The sequence below is a fragment of the Neoarius graeffei genome, chromosome 2, assembly GCF_027579695.1.
Source record: "Neoarius graeffei isolate fNeoGra1 chromosome 2, fNeoGra1.pri, whole genome shotgun sequence".
NCBI classification, from domain to species: domain Eukaryota; kingdom Metazoa; phylum Chordata; class Actinopteri; order Siluriformes; family Ariidae; genus Neoarius; species Neoarius graeffei.
Window position 1 is genome coordinate 92,434,398 of NC_083570.1, and position 21,435 is coordinate 92,455,832.

The 21,435-nt window shown below is 41.8% G+C and overlaps 1 protein-coding gene across 1 annotated transcript; it reads right to left on the reverse strand.

Moving 5' to 3' along the window:
- Window positions 1-5,745: 5,745 nt before the first annotated feature.
- Window positions 5,746-20,964, reverse strand: LOC132874378 (exosome complex component RRP40-like). Its single transcript, XM_060910514.1, has 4 exons — window positions 20,643-20,964; window positions 11,783-11,932; window positions 11,519-11,670; window positions 5,746-6,188 (listed from the first exon to the last, which is right to left on the reverse strand). The coding sequence occupies exons 1-4, from the start codon at window positions 20,877-20,879 to the stop codon at window positions 5,981-5,983; spliced, it is 747 nt and encodes a 248-aa protein (XP_060766497.1). The 5' UTR covers window positions 20,880-20,964; the 3' UTR covers window positions 5,746-5,980.
- Between the last annotated feature and the right edge of the window lie 471 nt (window positions 20,965-21,435).

Consider the following 21,435-nt stretch of genomic DNA (forward strand, 5'->3'; position numbering starts at 1 on the left):
TGTCATGAAAGAACACGGTTAAATGCACTTTAAATAGAAAGGGATATGTAGCATTTTGGGGGAAAATGCCATGGCATGGATATGTAGCGACTTGGCAAAATAAATAATTACTTGGTTCATTTAAAAGCTGTTAATTAGTTCTGGATTTCATTTTTGAAGTTTATTATCATTAAGGATTTAGTCAATACATTTTAAAACAGGATACAGTGGTTATAACCTGGCGACTTGTCCAGGGTGTACCCCACCTCTTGCCCATTGTCAGCTGGGATAGGCTCCAGCTTGCCTGCGACCCTGTAGAACAGGATAAGCGGCTACAGATAATGAGATGAGATAATGGATGGATGGATGGATGGATACAGTGGTTTTACTTTTATCACTTCCCTTAATCAGAGAAAGTGATTTTTCTCGAAACAATGGAATTGGATATACACTACCGTTCAAAAGTTTGGGGTCACTTTGAAATGTCCTTATTTTTGAAAGAAAAGCACTGTTCTTTTCAATGAAGATCACTTTAAACTAATCAGAAATCCACTCTATACATTGCTAATGTGGTAAATGACTATTCTAGCTGCAAATGTGTGGTTTTTGGTGCAATATCTCCATAGGTGTATAGAGGCCCATTTCCAGCAACTCTCACTCCAGTGTTCTAATGGTACAGTGTGTTTGCTCATTGCCTCAGAAGGCTAATGGATGATTAGAAAACCCTTGTACAATCATGTTAGCACAGCTGAAAACAGTTGAGCTCTTTAGAGAAGCTATAAAACTGACCTTCCTTTGAGCAGATTGAGTTTCTGGAGCATCACATTTGTGGGGTCGATTAAATGCTCAAAATGGCCAGAAAAATGTCTTGACTATATTTTCTATTCATTTTACAACTTATGGTGGGAAATAAAAGTGTGACTTTTCATGGAAAACACAAAATTGTCTGGGTGACCCCAAACTTTTGAATGGTAGTGTATAGTGTTTTGGAACCAAACTTTTCATTTGGGCCTCTTAGTTCCAGTGAAGGAAATTTTATCACTACAGGATACAAAGACATTCTATACAACTGTGTGCTTTCAACTTTGTGGCAACAGTTTAGGCAAGAAGCACTTGAGTGTGATGGTCAGGTGTCCACATACTTTTGGAGATACAGTGTCTATCTTATGATGTGTTACAAATTTGATATGGAAAAAAAAAAATCCACTGTTATCCATTGTTCACATTAACGTCAAGAATTTATGATCATCTGTAAAATGCATATCTCACATACAGTATATCAAAGCTGTACTTCGCAGTTAAGATATGTTTGATTCATCTGCATCAATGCTTGAGTGCGTGTGTGTGTGAACCTTCACACTGCTCATTGTATCTGCTTTCTTTTTCCATAACGATATGAAACGGCTGTTTACAGGAACAATGTCGAAAACAGACAGGATTACTTTGAGGTTTGGTAATGCATCAAACATTAACTATGCGGAAGCAGTAAAGAGCTGCTCTGGATGAGGTGATAATGGGCTGTAAAGATAATGTACCTCTGCATTCTGATACTTTTGACCTTAGACCCTATTTTCTAGGCCTGTCGGTCACTTTAAAGCATTAAAGATACATTTAAACATAAAAAATTTTTTTTTAGAGATTTATGATTGGATTGTTGAGGTGCTTAAAAAGCTATAGTGTAGCCTGTATTTAACTATTTTATTATTATTATTATTATTAGGATACAATAGCAGGAAGAGATAATGTTTCTACTTACTGTAGCTTTACATGCACTTTCTTCCTGCACAAGTTGACACACTCGTATACAACAGTGCACACACACGGCTCCAGTCTGATTTGCGATATCCACAGGTCCATGTGCTTCATGTTATCTCATAACGATCATGGCATGCTAACCTGCACTCTGTCCTCCATGACTGTAGTTTATCTTCCCAAAAATCAAGCCCAGCCTTGGTCATTATCTGCTACGTGGTTTGTTATCAGTAATTAAAAAAAAAAAAACCTGATACATATTCATCCTGTGTTGTCCTGTGTTTTGTTTGTTGGCATTTTCACCCAGAAACAGGAATATTCATCAATCTACATCACGTTGTTAAGTGTGTTTGTTGCAGAAAGGAACTGTTCTGGCATCGACTGATCACCAACTGTTTTAGTGGAAATTTACAGAGTACCAAATTTGTGTGATATGTCTTTAGATTTCTTCTGAGGATATCATAAAGGTATTGCAATGTCACACACTTTATCACATGGTGTAGGTTAATTTAAAAAATCTTTCTGGTAAACCTTTCTACGAAGCCCGTATTCATAAATGATTATTATACATGAGGACACTTTTTCAATGGAATAAAAACGTGTTCTGTTCTCTTTTAGCAGGTTTCATTCATTTGGTTTGATAGCACACAATATCACTTATCCTACATGTATTAAGCCACTCTACCCAATGGAGAATGAGCGTTGAATATCGTTTACGATATTGCATGGTGGCGGCACGGTGGTGTAGTGGTTAGCGCTGTCGCCTCACAGCAAGAAGGTCCGGGTTCGAGCCCCGGGGCCGGCGAGGGCCTTTCTGTGTGGAGTTTGCATGTTCTCCCCGTGTCCGCGTGGGTTTCCTCCGGGTGCTCCGGTTTCCCCCACAGTCCAAAGACATGCAGGTTAGGTTAACTGGTGACTCTAAATTGAGCGTAGGTGTGAATGTGAGTGTGAATGGTTGTCTGTGTCTATGTGTCAGCCCTGTGATGACCTGGCGACTTGTCCAGGGTGTACCCCGCCTTTCGCCCGTAGTCATCTGGGATAGGCTCCAGCTTGCCTGCGACCCTGTAGAACAGGATAAAGCGGCTAGAGATAATGAGATGAGATATTGCATGGTTGTCAAGACAACATTACGTCACACTTCGGAGATGTAAAACTTCCACGCTAGTGAGGGACTGTCCCTGTGTCTGAAATCGCTCCCTACTCACTATATAGGGCACTATATAGTGAGGACGCCATTTTGTAGTGCCGTCCGAAACGATAGTGAGGATTATTACACCCTATATAGTGCACTCAAAGTATCCCACAATCACGAAAAGTAGTGGTCACTAACCAAAGCAATATATCCCATCAAGCATTGCAGTTGCACTAAAAGAAATCAAATTAAAAGTCTCAAATGTGATTTAATAAAAGGCAGCGGCAAAGAAGAAACTATTCAGCCTTGATTTAAAAGAACTGAAAGATGCAGGTACTTTGTATTGATTAATGTGGGAAATACGCTCAGTATAAAATGCATTCATCACAAAAATACATAAATGTATTTATTATTTTGAAACCCACCAGCCGACTGATCTGGAGCGTTTTAATTGTGCGACAGTAAATAACAGTGTGGCGGACTAGTGTCCGAAAGTGTTTCTTCATTTTACCAATGAGCTCACTGTATAGTCCTCTATATAGTAATTCCCTATATAAGGAGTAGGGAACGAGTGAGTGATTTTGGACATGGGGATGAGAATTTGTAAACGAACATGGCCACCAGGTTTGCTTCGTTAAATACGGAAGATTTTGAGAGAATCTGCATTGAACACCGAAAAAGAATGTATAATAATAATAATAATAATAATAATAATAATAATAATATTGCCTGGCTTTTTTTCATGGTATATCAGATATATTCCATTCAGCTAGCATGATATTGAACTTATCTGCGACTTGCTCAGTATCATACTAGCTGAATGGAATATAGATGACTTGCAACCACGTGATCAAAATGTGCTATGTCATGAGCGTCCGCCATGATGGTGGATATACAAAGCAACTAGGACGGCAGCCGCTGAAAGCGTGTCTGCAAACAACGCTGAATTTTCTCAGTATTACCATGATTTGAATGGTCCAGTGAAGATTTGATACAAAGAGAAGATAGATACGGTCTGTATAATTTGACCCATATTATTGAAAAAAGTCAGACTTTTCTGAAGATAAGACACTACCGACCATCGAGTACCCAGATATCGCGTTCTATCTAGTTCGGCTGCCGAAGAATCAAGTCCGACCCTGGACGAAACTTAGCCCATGTTCTGAGTGGGTGCCCAGTCTGGATTGTTTCTATCGTATAATTTTGCTGGCGCTCCTAGAAGCGAAATGGTAATACACTTGTTAAAATTATATCAACAACCGAGTGAACCACGACAAGAGAACGCTTATTTTATAGCAAAATTCGAGCAACACAAAATAAAATTCTTCCATGATATTATCGAGAAAGCTTTTGAATCTCAGCTGAGATAAAATGATTACTGCAAACACGAGCTATTTTGGTTTTAGCCTCTGTTAGATCAGCCCTGCCGATGTTGTTCAGCCGTGCTCGTCTCCTCTCCGTACTAAGCCTCAGAGTTTCCTCGCCCTCTTTCCGAATCACAGACGGAATTCTAAAAAATCGGAACGTGCCCCGGTCACGAGTACTGTTGTGACCACAACCATATACAGCACAAAGATATGGCAGAGCTAAAAGAACGCTTAAAGCAGTGGAAAAACAAAGAGTTGCACACACGTGACTATGTTTTGTATGGAATGTCGCTTGACCCCGTGTTTGGATATCCACCAACATGGCCGACATCCGGGTTTCTATTTTGCTTTGACGTCACTTGCAAGTCAAGGATCTCTGATATACCACTCAAGGCCAACCAATATTATTTAAATAATAACCGAGACGAAGTCGATAGTCACTGAGCCTGAGGCGGATAATTGTTTTAGTATAAATACACAAGTGATTCTTTTAAAAAAACATTTAAAAAATTATTTCAAACTTCAAAAGCGGCATGTAAATGCAATAAAAGGCGCAGCGCATGACTGTGTCACTTATCTATGCCAAGTCACATACCTTTGAATAGACCAAACTTTGTAGCCTCTTTAGTGCTTTTAGGAACAGCATTTTTCATCATTTGAAATTCTTCCTCACTTACGGTGAAAAAGTAGTCTGGTTAACACCAGACCATATCACAAATGAAATATGGTCTGGAATCCGCCTATTGAATTTCTCGTAGGGGAGGTGTGGTTTACGATTGTCAACGGCCGTTTATTAGACGTTGCGAATGTCTATCATTTGGCGTATACGTAGCCCATGGCCAACCATGGCAGTTGTACCCAGTGACGTAGTTAGAGCGACGAAGAAGACGAAGAGGCGAAGAAGAGAAGGAAAGAGAAAGAGAAGGCAAAACAAAAATAGGAAAACAATGGCACCGAACGATTACTGCCGTTTGTGCAAGACAAAGCTTGATCGAAAGTTTGGTTCGTATCGCTCGCCGCCATGTTAAATGTGATCCGTAAACAGTCCCAAATAAACTACAAGCTTCCGTTTGTCGAGTAGTACGCGTCACCGTCTTTCCACCCCTCCCCACTCTCTGACTGGCTCCCTAACTCAGGCGAGCCTTTAGACCATAGTTTCCATGCTGTCTTTTCAGATCGGAACGATTGTGCAAAGCAGCATGGGATTTCCCAGGCTAGTGAAAAAGTGATTGGCCGCCATTTTGCTGAGTCGCTCGAGGTGATTATCGAGAATTAGTCAGAATTTCTTGATCAATCAGTGTGTGATTTTCTATAATCACCTCCGTATATTAATTATAATATCATCTGCTGTTCTGAACAACCTTTATACCAAATAAAGACCTGTGAATAATTAACAGTGCATTAAGCAGCTGTTAAAACCATAATTAAGGTAAAATATCATCATTGGGATTACAGTTGCTTTATAATTATGTAGTATACCATGTTTACCAACTTACAAAAAGTATTATAAGCACGTTCATTTCATCACAGAAAAATTTATTTATACAAAAATATACTGAAACAAGGCTCCAGTAGAAAAAAAATCTGTTAATACAGAAATAATGTGTGAGCTGCTGCACCTGCGTCCCAGACAGTACAGAAGTGCAGTCCATCCAGAGTCCTACTCGTATACTGTACACTCTCCTGTGAGCCACATTTGGCCTGTGCTGATGGGTCCATGAGGAATCGCCATGGAAACCAGCACTGTGCACTAGAGGGCGCCCTCTGCCACTCTCTTGAACAAAGCCTGTCTCTGCTGCGGGGTCATGTTCTCACAGCTCTCCAGGAGATTGGCCACGATCAGTGTCTGCTGAACGGTCTTCGCCTTTACCCACACCCTGCCGTTCAAACCCACCACCATCTCGAAAGGGAAGAGCTTCTCAAGATCTTTCACGATCTCACTCTGAGGTGAAAGGAGCCTGCAGGGAGAAAAAAAGAGCAGCGATTTGAGAAAGGGTGAGGGTGCAATTTTAATATTTATGGATGGAAGCAACTAAAATGTAAGCATGCTTCAATCTTGCAGCAAAAACGGATAATGTCATAACACAGCAGGTTCTTTATAACTTGTGTTTAAGGGAATAAAATTCATTGTATGTAGTGAAAGTTCATCATGTCTAACTATTCAAACTATTCTTTAAGTTCGTTTCTTAAGACAAGGATTTTTTAAGATGTTACCTTGTTGTTGACAGTTTCGGCGATAAAGGCACGTCACCACTCGACATCTGGTGACTGTTTTGAAGAAGGCGGAAGTTTATCACCGAAACTGTCAACAACAAGGTAACATCTTAAAAAATCCTTGTCTTAAGAAACGAACTTAAAGAATAGTTAAAATTCATTGTAGATTTGTGATGGAGCATCACAGTAAATGAGTGGGTTTGAATATCAGAAGATCAAGAAAATACAGAATGGTTTACTTCAAATCATCTCAACTCAACTCAAACTTTATTTATAGAGCATGTTTAAAAACAACCGGGGTTGACCAAAGTGCTGTACAGGTTAATATATATAATATACATATAATGCCACAATTACAAGAAATTAAGATAAATACTAAAATACTTAAACTTGGTTAAAAGCCAGGGAGAAAAAGTGTTTTTAGAGAAGATTTAAAAACCTCAATGATCCTGCAGATCGGATGTGCCAGGGCAAGTTATTCCAGAGCCTAGGGGCCGCCGCCACAAAGGCTCGGTCACCTTTGGTTTTTAGTTTTGTTTTAGGGGCGACCAGTAGCAGCTGATTAGAGAATCTCAGTGTTCTGGCAGGGGTGTGGATATGAATGAGCTCGGTCAAATACTGGGGAGCTAAGCCATTAAGAGCTTTAAAAACTAACAGTAAAATTTTAAAATCTATTCTAAAAGCAACCGGGAGCCAGTGCAGCGACGCAAGGACCGGGGATATGTGGACACGCTTGCGTTTTCCGGTGAGGAGGAGAAAATCATGACATTAAACAAACAAAAAAAAAAACACAAGAGTGCTCTGAAAGCACAATATCCCCCGCTGCCAACTAGGCTATAACTCTAGTAAAATGCGACTGAACTGAACAAAATTGCATAACTAAGAATGCTGTTAAGTTTCATGAAATTCCCCCAAAAATTGTGAGAGGAGTTGATTTCAGAAGGTTAGCACCCTTCCTGGGACGGACAGACAGATGGACGGACGGACATCACCACGACATAATCCCTCTTTGGGCCTTTCAGCCAGCGGGGGATAAAATTGTGAAGGAAGTTGATTTCAGAAAGCAAGCACACTTTGATGAAATTGCCAAAGTACAAGTTTGTTACAAATCAAGGGCATAACTCTGGTAAAATCTGCCCAAATTAAGCAATTTCAATATGCGTATAACTGTCATATAACAAAGCCTTTTGCCAAGTTTGATGAAATTCCTCCACAAATTGTGAGAGGAGTTGATTTCAGAAGAACGTACAGCTTCATGAAATTGTCAAAGTACAAGTTATTTAATCAAGGGTCAAAATTCTGGTAAAATTTTCACAAACGAAATTAAATCGCAATATGCGTATTACTGTCATATAACGAGGCCTTTTGCCAAGCTTTGAGAAATTCATCCAAAAATTGTGAGAGGAGTTGATGTCAGAAGGCAAACACACCTTCATGAAATTGCCAAAGTACAATTTTGCTAATCAAGAGCTGTAACTCTGGTAAAATGTGACCCAGTTGAACGAATTACAATAAACGTACTACTGACAGATAACAAAGAATCCTGCCAAGTTTCGTGAAATGCCTCCAAAAACTGTGAGAGGAGTTGATTTCAGAAGGCGAGTACCCTTCCCGGGACGGAAGGATATCGCCCCGACATAATCCCCCTTCGTTTTACATTTTACATTACTCCTAAAAAATACAATGTCGTCAATAAAACATCCGGGGAAATGGCTCAACGGACTGATGTTAGAACTTTAACATGTTTAAGCTAAAGTCTGCTTATTTTTTTCATCTAGAACATCTTATATTAATGCATGATGATGGCAGAGAACCCATTGAAACAAATGAGACAAAAATATTATACTTGGTCATTTATTTATTGAGGAAAATGACCCAATATTACATATCTGTGAGTGGCAAAAGTATGTGAACCTTTGCTTTCAGTATCTGGTGTGACCCCCTTGTGCAGCAATAACTGCAACTAAACGTTTCCGGTAACTGTTGATCAGTCCTGCACACCGGCTTGGAGGAATTTTAGCCCATTCCTCTGTACAGAACAGCTTCAACTCTGGGATGTTGGTGGGTTTCCTCATATGAACTGCTCGCTTCAGGTCCTTCCACAACATTTCCATTGGATTAAGGTCAGGACTTTGACTTGGCCATTCCAAAACATTCACTTTAATCATTCTTTGGTAGAACGACTTGTGTGCTTAGGGTCGTTGTCTTGCTGCATGACCCACCTTCTCTTGAGATTCAGTTCGTGGACAAATGTCCTGACATTTTCCTTTAGAATTCGCTGGTATAATTCAGAATTCATTGTTCCATCAATGATGGCAAGCCGTCCTGGCCCAGATGCAGCAAAGCAAGCCCAAACCATGATACTACCACCACCATGTTTCACAGATGGAATAAGGTTCTTATTCTGGAATGCAGTGTTTTCCTTTCTCCAAACATGCAGTGGGGCAAAAAAGTATTTAGTCAGCCACCAATTGTGCAAGTTCTCCCACTTAAAAAGATGAGAGAGGCCTGTAATTTTCATCATAGATACACTTCATCTATGAGAGACAGAATGGTGGGAAAGAATCCAGGAAATCACATTGTAGGATTTTTAATGAATTAATTGGTAAATTCCTCTGTAAAATAAGTATTTGGTCACCTACAAACAAGCAAGATTTCTGGCTCTCACAGACCTGTAACTACTTCTTTAAGAGGCTCCTCTGTCCTCCACTCGTTACCTGTATTAATGGCACCTGTTTGAACTCGTTATCAGTATAAAAGACACCTGTCCACAACCTCAAACAGTCACACTCCAAACTCCACTATGGCCAAGACCAAAGAGCTGTCAAAGGACACCAGAAACAAAATTGTAGACCTGCACCAGGCTGGGAAGACTGAATCTGCAATATGTAAGCAGCTTGGTGTGAAGAAATCAACTGTGGGAGCAATTATTAGAAAATGGAAGACATACAAGACCACTGATAATCTCCCTCGATCTGGGGCTCGACGCAAGATCTCACCCTGTGGGGTCAAAATGATCACAAGAACGGTGAGCAAAAATCCCAGAACCACACGGGGGGACCTAGTGAATGACCTGCAGAGAGCTGGGACCAAAGTAACAAAGGCTACCATCAGTAACACACTACGCCGCCAGGGACTCAAATCCTGCAGTGCCAGACGTGTCCCCCTGCTTAAGCCAGTACATGTCCAGGCCCGTCTGAAGTTTGCTAGAGAGCATTTGGATGATCCAGAAGAGGATTGGGAGAATGTCATATGGTCAGATGAAACCAAAATAGAACTTTTTGGTAAAAACTCAACTTGTCGTGTTTGGAGGAGAAAGAATGCTGAGTTGCATCCAAAGAACACCATACCTACTGTGAAGCATGGGGGTGGAAACATCATGCTTTGGGGCTGTTTTTCTCCAAAGGGACCAGGACGACTGATCCGTGTAAAGGAAAGAATGAATGGGGCCATGTATCGTGAGATTTTGAGTGAAAACCTCCTTCCATCAGCAAGGGCATTGAAGATGAAACGTGGCTGGGTCTTTCAGCATGACAATGATCCCAAACACACCGCCCGGGCAACGAAGGAGTGGCTTCGTAAGAAGCATTTCAAGGTCCTGGAGTGGCCTAGCCAGTCTCCAGATCTCAACCCCATAGAAAATCTTTGGAGGGAGTTGAAAGTCCGTGTTGCCCAGCGACAGCCCCAAAACATCACTGCTCTAGAGGAGATCTGCATGGAGGAATGGGCCAAAATACCAGCAACAGTGTGTGAAAACCTTGTGAAGACTTACAGGAAACGTTTGACCTCTGTCATTGCCAACAAAGGGGATATAACAAAGTATTGAGATGAACTTTTGTTATTGACCAAATACTTATTTTCCACCATAATTTGCAAATAAATTCTTTAAAAATCAGACAATGTGATTTTCTGGATTTTTTTTCCTCATTCTGTCTCTCATAGTTGAAGTGTACCTATGATGAAAATTACAGGCCTCTCATCTTTTTAAGTGGGAGAACTTGCACAATTGGTGACTGACTAAATACTTTTTTGCCCCACTGTAACGCTTCTTATTTAAGCCAAAAAGTTCTATGTGGGTCTCATCTGTCCACAAAAAACTTTTCCAATAGCCTTCTGGCTTGTCCATGTGATTTTTAGCAAACTGCAGATGAGCAGCAATGTTCTTTTTGGAGAGCAGTGGCTTTCTCCTTGCAACCCTGCCATGCACACCATTGTTGTTCAGTGTTCTCCTGATGGTGGACTCATGAACATTAGCCAATGTGAGAGAGGCCTTCAGTTACTTAGAAGTTACCCTGGGGTCCTTTATGACCTCGCCGACTATTACACGCCTTGCTCTTGGAGTGATCTTTGTTGGTCGCCCACTCCTGGGGAGGGTAACAATGGTCTTGAATTTCCTCCATTTGTACACAATCTGTCTGACTGTGGATTGGTGGAGTCCAAACTCTTTAGAGATGGTTTTGTAACCTTTTCCAGCCTGATGAGCATCAACAACACTTTTTCTGAGGTCCTCAGAAATCTCCTTTGTTCGTGCCATGATACACTTCCACAAACATGTGTTGTGAAGATCAGACTTTGATAGATCCCTGTTCTTTAAATAAAACAGGGTGCCCACTCACACCTGATTGTCATCCCATTGATTGAAAACACCTGAGTCTAATTTCACCTTCAAATTAACTGCTAATCCTAGAGGTTCACATACTTTTGCCACTCACAGATATGTAATATTGGATCATTTTCCTCAATAAATAAACGACCAAGTATAATATTTTTGTCGCATTTGTTTAACTGGGTTCTCTTTATCTACTTTTAGGACTTGTGTGAAAATCTGATGATGTTTTAGGTCATATATATGCAGAAATATAGAAAATTCTAAAGGGTTCACAAACTTTCAAGCACCACTGTACATGTAAATATTTCTAAAATTCTTTTTACCACTGAAGTTGCTGATTTGTAATGAAAACCTTTGTGACAAACTGTAAAAGAATGCTAAACAGAAGCATTTCCACTCGTCTCAGACCTTTTGACCCCACTGTATTAATATTCAAGCTGGTGCTACTCGAGGATCTCTGCATACCTGCGCACTAATCCCAAAGACACCTTGAAGAGAAACCCATCTGCTCCAAACACTCCCATCCCGTTCGCCCGGCCACAGCTGTCTATACACACCAGCTCTGGCTCCATGTCTTTGTTTGCGATGATAAACTGGGCATACACCAGATCCCCCACCTGTACAAGGGGTTAAATAAAGAAAGAAAGAAAGAAATCACATTTAATTTCAGTGCACTTTCTCTGCAAACACAATGACATGCAATAAGATCTGGTAGGGATGGAAGTGTACCTGCACATTGGGTCTGTTCCTTTTAGTCGCTCCTTCAAAGGCTAGGTAGGACAATGAGGCCTGTTCACTGCCTCCCACATCCACTTTAAAGATGTCCCCAGACTTCGCTGTCACTATCCCAATCACGGCCTCGCCTTTAACTGGAACGTACTGAAGAGAAATCGTTCAAAATAAAACTAATATTCATACTTGAACTCCGCAGTGACAGTATACAGGTCCTTGAGTAACTACACAAGTCTAAACTCAAAAGCTAAATCCCAGACAGCTTACTACTGAATATATATATTCATCGGTTATTTTATTAGAAACACCCATACATCTGCAGTTCTCTAATCAGCCAATTCTTTGACAGCAGCACGATGCATCAAATCATGCAGATACAAATCAAGCACTTCAAACATTAAATGTTCACTTCAATCTGGGGGGCGTCGTGGCTCAGGTGGTTAAGGCGCCATACCATGAATGCGGGCGACCTGGGTTCGATTCCGGCCCGAGGTCATTTCCCGATCCCTTCCCGTCTCTCTCTCCCGCTCATTTCCTGTCTCTACACTGTCCTATCCAATAAAGGTGCAAAAAGCCCAAAAAAATATCTTTAAAAAAAAAAATTAAAAAAAAAAAAAAAAATGTTCACTTCAATCATCAGAATGGGAAAAACTGTGATCTCAAAGTGTGACTTTCACTCAGTGCGTTTACATGCACATAGAGAAAATCGAATTTCTGCCGTTGCTCAACTGAAATCGAAGTTCTAAATGCCATGGAAACACCTTAGCTAGGCTGAAATTGAACCGAACTGGATTTCTCGTAATCGAGCTACACGACCTAGATTATGCGATTTTAGCCGAGCTACTTAGTGCATGTAAACCCTATCGAGCTACTTACTTCAGCACTGCCCCTTCCGGAAGTGACGAGTGACGAGACCACAAGCGGGAAACACAACAGCCTCGGTCAGCATGACAACGAATCATGACAACGGCATGAATCTTTTCTTTTTGTGGCATTGTTTGCACTGTTAAAATTTAGCTCACTTACTGTATCACCAAATACATCTGTACAGCTGTTGCATAGCTGTGAATTGTGTACATAAACAAGTCATTGTATTTGTGTGTGTGTGTGTATATATATATATATATATATATATATATATATATATATATATATATATATATCTCCAACATCTGAAGAATGTCAATAAAAACAAAACAATTGAACTTTTTTGTGTTTAAGACATAAGTTAAATTGTAAGCAAAAAAAAATATATTTTTTGCAAGCAAAAAATGGACTTTAGAAAAATATACAATTGTGCAAAATAAGTTGTCTTACAAAACAGTGGTCTGCGCAGGACAGTTTGTAGCCATACAGTCTGTTAGAGCAAGCCTAACAGCTTGAGCACGGAACTTGTGAACACGGAACTGCCAGTGTTGCCAGATTGGGCGGTTTTAAGTGCATTTTGGCGGATTTGAACAAGTTTTGGGCTGGAAAACGTCAGCAGTATCTGGCAACACTGCTGATAACTTTGTTTATACTCTTGAATAGCTCTTCTTCATGATGACAACCGGAAGTGTACCAACACGATGGGGTGTGTAGCGCCACCTGTGGCTCGGGTGCACAATGTACCTCACACAATAGCTTGATTTCCTTGTGTGCATGTAGGATTGGATTTCTCTGGCACCCCTGCTGGGACCCTTAGCTCGATTACCGACAGTAGCTCGATTTGGATGTGCATGTAAACGCACTGACTGTGGCATGAGTGTTGGTTTGAGCCAGATGGACTGGTTTGAGTGTTTCAGAAACTGTTGATCTCCTGGGGTTTTCACACACAACAGTCTCTAGAGTTTACACAGACAGAATGGTGCGAAAAACAAAAAACATTGAGTTCTATGGGTGGAAACAAACATCTTGTTGATAAGAGAGGTCAGAGAAAAATGGCCAGATTGGTTTGAGCTGTTTTGCCAGGAAGGATATAGCAACTCTTTACAACTGTGGTGAGCAGAAAAGCATCTCAGCATGCAACAGCAGAAGACCATAATGGGTTCCAGTCCTGCAGCCAAGAAAAGGAGTCTTAGAATCAAGAACAAGTTCCTATTAAAGTGGCTGGGGACCGTAAATAATAATAATAATAAAAAAAACTCCATAGGGTGTTAAAGAAAGTCGTTTTCTAGGAAGCAGGATGTCATTTGGCATTCAGCATGAAAGAAACTTCTTTAAAGTTTCCTATTTTAAGGGAGCTGTCTGGTGAAAAATCGAATGTTGACAATTTTCCACTTTCCCCAAATGGAGCTGATCAGCTCGGACATATTTGCTATCAGACCATTCTTCTTCTAATAGCTTAGCTAGTTGGATAATGCAGCTATCAAGTACTAGAACTCAATCTCGGCCAAAATATTTCCTGTAAAAAATCTGCTTCAATCCTTATCCATTGTTATCTCCGTCAACTTTTTACCTCCGCCAGCTTTGTTGGAGGAGGTTATGTTTTCGCCGCTGTTTGTTTGTCTTTTCCCAATGTATCTCGAAAAGTAGTGAACAGATTTGGATGAAATTTGGAGGAAAGGTGGGTCATGGGCCATGGAACAATTGATTTGATTTTGATGCAAATCCGGATATGTATGTGGGTCCAGGATTTTTTTATTTAAACTGTTCCCAATGTAAATCAAAAAGTAGTGAACAGATTTGGATGAAATTTGGTGTACAGCTTTAGTATTATCCTAGGTTCAGGTAATTTGATTTTGATGTTGATAACATCTGGCTTGGTGAAGGTCTACACTCTACTGAGTGCCCTTCTAGTTTTTGGTGCTGTTACTCAAAATTTCGCTGTGTAGCTGACCGCTGTAGTGTGGTCATCTTGGGGGCGGCCATCTTAGACAATCAGAAATTTTACAGAAAAGCTGGACGTTATTCCATTTTGAAGCAAAATTTGTGATTACAGCATAAATACGTATCATACTGTAATACCAGAAGACATTTTAATAGTACATGATATCTATCACAATAATTAGCTTGGTTGAGATTTTGATAAGATGGTAAGTAAATAGCAGAGCTGCTTTATGGTAAACTATCTGTTCACAGTATTATATAAATATTTTTTTTAATTTTAATTAACACTTGGAAGTATTTAACAAGAGAAACAAAGGAAAGTTAAAACATACAAATGACACAAAAACACATTTTATCCGCCAGCCACCTCCTGTTGGAGTTATAAAAGCACTGACAGCTGATACAAGAAAAACTAGAAGGGCACACGGTAGAGCGTATACCTCTGCCAAGCCACATATCAACAACATCAAAATCACATCGCTTGAACCGAGGACAATACTAAAGCGGTATTTCATCAAAATCGGTTCAGTACTTTTTGAGTTACGTTTGGAACAGACAAAAACAATCCTGGATCCGCATACACTACCGTTCAAAAGTTTGGGGTCACCCAGACAATTTTGTGTTTTCCATGAAAAGTCACACTTTTATTTACCACCATAAGTTGTAAAATGAATAGAAAATAGAGTCAAGACATTTTTCTGGCCATTTTGAGCATTTAATCGACCCCACAAATGTGATGCTCCAGAAACTCAATCTGCTCAAAGGAAGGTCAGTTTTATAGCTTCTCTAAAGAGCTCAACTGTTTTCAGCTGTGCTAACATGATTGTACAAGGGTTTTCTAATCATCCATTAGCCTTCTGAGGCAATGAGCAAACACATTGTACCATTAGAACACTGGAGTGAGAGTTGCTGGAAATGGGCCTCTATACACCTATGGAGATATTGCACCAAAAACCAGACATTTGCAGCTAGAATAGTCATTTACCACATTAGCAATGTATAGAGTGGATTTCTGATTAGTTTAAAGTGATCTTCATTGAAAAGAACAGTGCTTTTCTTTCAAAAATAAGGACATTTCAAAGTGACCCCAAACTTTTGAACGGTAGTGTACATATCCGGATTTGCATCGAAATCTAATCAATGGTTCCTTGGCTGATGACTCACCTTTCCTCCAAATTTCATTGAAATCCCGTTCACTACTTCTTGAGTTACGTTGGGAAAAGCAAACAAACAGTGGCAAAAACATATTAAAAAAAAAATGTTGTTAACACATTCTAATATTAATATGGTCATTGTATCCCCTAACTTGAGAGGGAAAATTCTACCATAAAACATATTAAAATGTGCTTATATTAAAGATTTTATTACATGCTTTGTGATGGTAGTAGTAGCTGCGCATGTTTTTTTTTTTCCTCGCACCTCCAAATTTACATCTGCAATCCAATGAATGAAAGTTTGGCCAGCTTGGTGGATCGTCCTGTACCCCCAAGTACTGCTGTGATTAGGCAGTGCAACACTAGGTGGTCCGTGTCTTGTTTGTGATGGTGCTAAATCTTTGGCTGGTGCTGTATTTTCATTATTCTTGTGAGTCACTAACATTAAAGGGAGTCACTGCTAGCACCAACACAACGGCATTTAAAGGTAGACTGCCTTTCAGATTTTTCAAGTGTAGGTCATAAAAAGAATTTTCCCCGACACCCAATTATTTTTGTTTAGTGGAACAAAAGCTACTTAATTCAAATCACAGACTTCCAATTTTATTAGGTGTGTTTTGAAATAGGACAATTAATGAATTTAGGGCCACGTGGCCCTAAATTCTCCACTATTATTTCTTGCTTCACCGTGACGCAATTCAAGATACTACGTCATGCATGACGTGGTGGGCTTTCCCCGTTCGCACAAGGCATTGTGGGATACAAATTTGAAACCGGAGAGAAAAATGGCGGAGTGAGTGTGAATGTGAAAGACCGACTACAGTAACGGAAAGTGAGAAGAAAAGACATTATGTTGCGAAGGAAAGGAAACGCAGGACCAAACTAATAAATATCGGCAGTGTTCGTTTAGCGACAGAATGATGTAACTGTCAGTGCACGGTCAAAGGTAAACCTGTAGATGGCAGTAATGCAACACTGTGGATGCCAGCTGCCGTAAAATCCAAGTGAAGATGATGATGATGACGACGACGCCAAAAGGTGAACCTGCGCATGCGCACACGGACTTCCTCTGTCTGCTTGACTGCACAAACCGAGTGATTTCATGCACATTATTTGCTCAGGAATCCCCTCAAATTAAATAACTCCCCGGCCACAGAATGGCCTGTTTTTTTTTTTTTAAGATATTACAGAAATAAACTTATATCACAAAGACCACATTTCAGAGGGAAGTAAATTTCACTGATTTTATGAAATCAAAAGGCCGTCTAGTATTAATAGGAGAAAACATTTAACCAAAGTCAAACATAACAGATAACATTAGTTTTGCTGTTAGCTCTGGAAAAAAAAAAAAAAAAAGAGCAAGAGCTTCTTTTCTCGCTGACTATTTCCCAGTGAGATGTTCAACCTCATATTAATGAGAAATCCAACTTAGAAGTAGTAGAGACAGCAAACACTCGACTCAAACTTTCAGGCTGCGATGCAGCTCAGCTTGGTTAGCTAGAGATCTAGATGATGAGCAAGAGGGTGTTTACTATGGTTTCCTGGGGGAAACTATGGCCTAATGGTCAGAGAAGCAGCTTTGGGACCAAAAGGTCACTGGTTTGATTCCCTGGACCAGCAGGAATGGCTGAAGTGCCCTTAAAGTGCATATTCTGGACCAATTTCGTGGGGTTTTTTTTATATGAAAGTATGTCCCTTTAGGCGGTACGGTGGTGTAGTGGTTAGCGCTGTCGCCTCACAGCAAGAAGGTCCTGGGTTCGAGCCCCGGGGCCGGCGAGGGCCTTTCTGTGCGGAGTTTGCATGTTCTCCCCGTGTCCGCGTGGGTTTCCTCCGGGTGCTCCGGTTTCCCCCACAGTCCAAAGACATGCAGGTTAGGTTAACTGGTGACTCTAAATTGACCGTAGGTGTGAATGTGAGTGTGAATGGTTGTCTGTGTCTATGTGTCAGCCCTGTGATGACCTGGCGACTTGTCCAGGGTGTACCCCGCCTTTCGCCCGTAGTCAGCTGGGATAGGCTCCAGCTTGCCTGCGACCCTGTAGAACAGGATAAAGCGGCTAGAGATAATGAGATGATCTTCAAAAGCATCCAAGGTTTATTGTTCCCCCATCTCATCGAGACATTGGTTAGTGTTCACTTCCCGCAATGCGCTTTGACTACATACTTCATATCTCTACCTAAATAGAGCGATGCAGCAGCACTTTAATATTTTTATCTGTCCAGCTCTCTCACCTCCTCATCGGTACACTCTGCTCAAGCTAACCTGTTACATTAGGGGCATTGAGCGGACACTCTTATCCAGAGCGAAGTACATACAACACACCCAGAGCAGCCTTGCTTAAAGTGCATATCGCGGGTAAATTCAGGAGCAAGATCAATGTAATTCTCCTATTTTATATTAAACTTTGGTCAAATATCTGTAACATTTTGCATTCTCTGCAATTTTTGTACCTTGCGCAATACCAGAAAAATTCAGTTGAAATCAAGCCATTTGAGGCGAATTGGTCCGTCTCTGAAAAAACTTGGCATTTGGATTTCCCGGGAAACATTGATTTTCGTGACGTCGCGTGCGGGACGCCTCCCTCTGAATCCTACGTCAGTGCTGGTTTGTTTATGAGAAAACGACCTGGTGGTTTTCTGCAAATTTCTTCACCGTTATCGCGTAATTATTAAAATGGTTAACAGATGTATCGTAGGAGGGTGTAGCAACACCAATCTTGATGGGATTAGTACTCATCATTTTCCAAAAGACCGGACAATGAGAGAGAAATGGGAGCGCTTGGTCTACACAGGCTGTGCACTGAAACCATGCAAAGCTCTCGCAGCCTGCTGGCGCTTCCGCAGGTAACGTCACGAATCTGGCTCCAGACTCCCTTGGGATTTTTCCAGATGCATTTTGTTATTTTATTTTTTTTCTGCTGTAGACAGATGGCCTTGTGCAAAATTACCCTTCTGGATGAGTGTGTAAAGGGACATACTCATCTCATTCTCATCTCATTATCTCTAGCCACTTTATCCTTCTACAGGGTCGCAGGCAAGCTGGAGCCTATCCCAGCTGACTACGGGCGAAAGGCGGGGTACACCCTGGACAAGTCGCCAGGTCATCACAGGGCTGACACATAGACACAGACAACCATTCACACTCACATTCACACCTACGGTCAATTTAGAGTCACCAGTTAACCTAACCTGCATGTCTTTGGACTGTGGGGGAAACCGGAGCACCCGGAGGAAACCCACGCGGACACAGGGAGAACATGCAAACTCCGCACAGAAAGGCCCTCACCGGCCACAGGGCTCGAACCCGGACCTTCTTGCTGTGAGGCGACAGCACTAACCACTACACCACCGTGCCGCCCCTTTTGAAGATCATATTCATGATAAAAATAAATATGCAAGGGTGGACTGTTCCTGTAATGGTGCTGATGCTGTTAAATTACTTGTAAATTTACTTTGGTATCTTCAGTGCAGAACTAAAAATCCCCTATGAAATCCCAATAATCTTGCTGATTGGTGCCATTTGGAGTAAGAGGACAGCTGTGTGCTGTAGCCTAATGGTTCAAGAAGCAGCTTCGGGACCAAAAGGTCTCAGGTTCGAGTCCCTAGACCAGCAGGAATGGCTTGAGTAAGGCACCTAATCCCCAACTAGTATGTCGCTCTGGATAAGAGCGTCCGCTCAATGCCTCTAATGTAACAGGTTAGCTTGAGCAGAGTGTACCGATGAGGAGGTGAGAGAGCCGGACAGATGAAAACATTAAAGTGCTGCTGCATCGCTCTATTTAGGTAGAGATGAATTAGGTAGGGGGCGGCACGGTGGTGTAGTGGTTAGCGCTGTCGCCTCACAGCAAGAAGGTCCGGGTTCGAGCCCCGTGGCCGGCGAGGGTCTTTCTGTGTGGAGTTTGCATGTTCTCCCCGTGTCCGCGTGGGTTTCCTCCGGGTGCTCCGGTTTCCCCCACAGTCCAAAGACATGCAGGTTAGGTTAACTGACCGTAGGTGTGAATGTGAGTGTGAATGGTTGTCTGTGTCTATGTATCAGCCCTGTGATGACCTGGCGACTTGTCCAGGGTGTACCCCGCCTTTCGACCGTAGTCAGCTGGGATAGGCTCCAGCTTGCCTGCGACCCTGTAGAAGGATAAAGCGGCTAGAGATAATGAGATAAGATGAGATGAGAGATGAATTAGGTAGTCAAAGCGCATTGCACGAAGTGAACACTGACCAATATCTCGATGAGATGGGGGAACAATAAACCTTGGATGCTTCTGAAGATCGTATTCATCTCATCTCATTATCTCTAGCCACTTTATCCTGTTCTACAGGGTCGCAGGCAAGCTGGAGCCTATCCCAGCTGACTACGGGTGAAAGGCGGGGTACACCCTGGACAAGTCGCCAGGTCATCACAGGGCTGACACATAGACACAGACAACCATTCACACTCACATTCACACCTACGCTCAATTTAGAGTCACCAGTTAACCTAACCTGCATGTCTTTGGACTGTGGGGGAAACCGGAGCACCCGGAGAAAACCCACGCGGACACCATGCAAACTCCTTGGGCTCGAACCCAGGACCTTCTTGCTGGGAGGTGACAGTGCTAACCACTACACCACCCTCAGTGCAGAACTAAAAATCCTAAATATTCCCAGTATTCCCTATGAAATCCCAATAATCTTGCTGATTGGTGCCATTTGGAGTATGAGGACAGCTGTGTGCTGTAGCCTAATGGTTCGAGAAGCAGCTTTGGGGCCAAAAGGTCTCAGGTTCGAGTCCCTGGAGCAGCAGGAATGGCTTGAGTAAGGCACCTAATCCCCAACTAGCATGTCGCTTTGGATAAGAGCGTCCGCTCAATGCTTGTAATGTAACCAGCTGATAGTCGGCAGTATAATGACTAGTTTCTTACGCGTTTCTGCTGGGAATCGATCCAGTACAGATTGGGCTGTTTATGGCGGAGGAGGCCGCTTTTAAACACCACGATCTCGTCTCCGTTTCGCCGCAGTCCCGGTCCGCAGATGATCTTTTCAGCTTTCACGCTGCTGTCCTCCTCTACAGATGACACATCGAACCGGAAGACATCTCCAGGTAACACGACCTCACCGATCTGAGCCTTAAAACAAGAGTGTATGACGTCCATGGTCATATATAAGATTACTATATACACTATACACACACTACAGTGCACACTTTCACTAGACCCACGTGAAAAGCGGGTAATGTAAAAACAACTGTCGGTTGACTTCCGGGTTTGGAAAAGCTTTTCAAAATAAAAGTCCCAGCCATGTGGAATTCAGGTTCATTCATTAATTCATTCATTCTGACAGTGGTTCTTAAAGGTTTTAGACTCAGGGACCTCGTTAAATGTATATATCCCATCTCATCTCATTATCTCTAGCCGCTTTATCCTGTTCTACAGGGTCACAGGCAAGCTGGAGCCTATCCCAGCTGACTACGGGCGAAAGGCGGGGTACACCCTGGACAAGTCGCCAGGTCATCACAGGGCTGACACATAGACACAGACAACCATTCACACTCACATTCACACCTACGGTCAATTTAGAGTCACCAGTTAACCTAACCTGCATGTCTTTGGACTGTGGGGGAAACCGGAGCACCCGGAGGAAACCCACGCGGACACGGGGAGAACATGCAAACTCCACACAGAAAGGCCCTCGCCGGCCCCGGGGCTCGAACCCGGA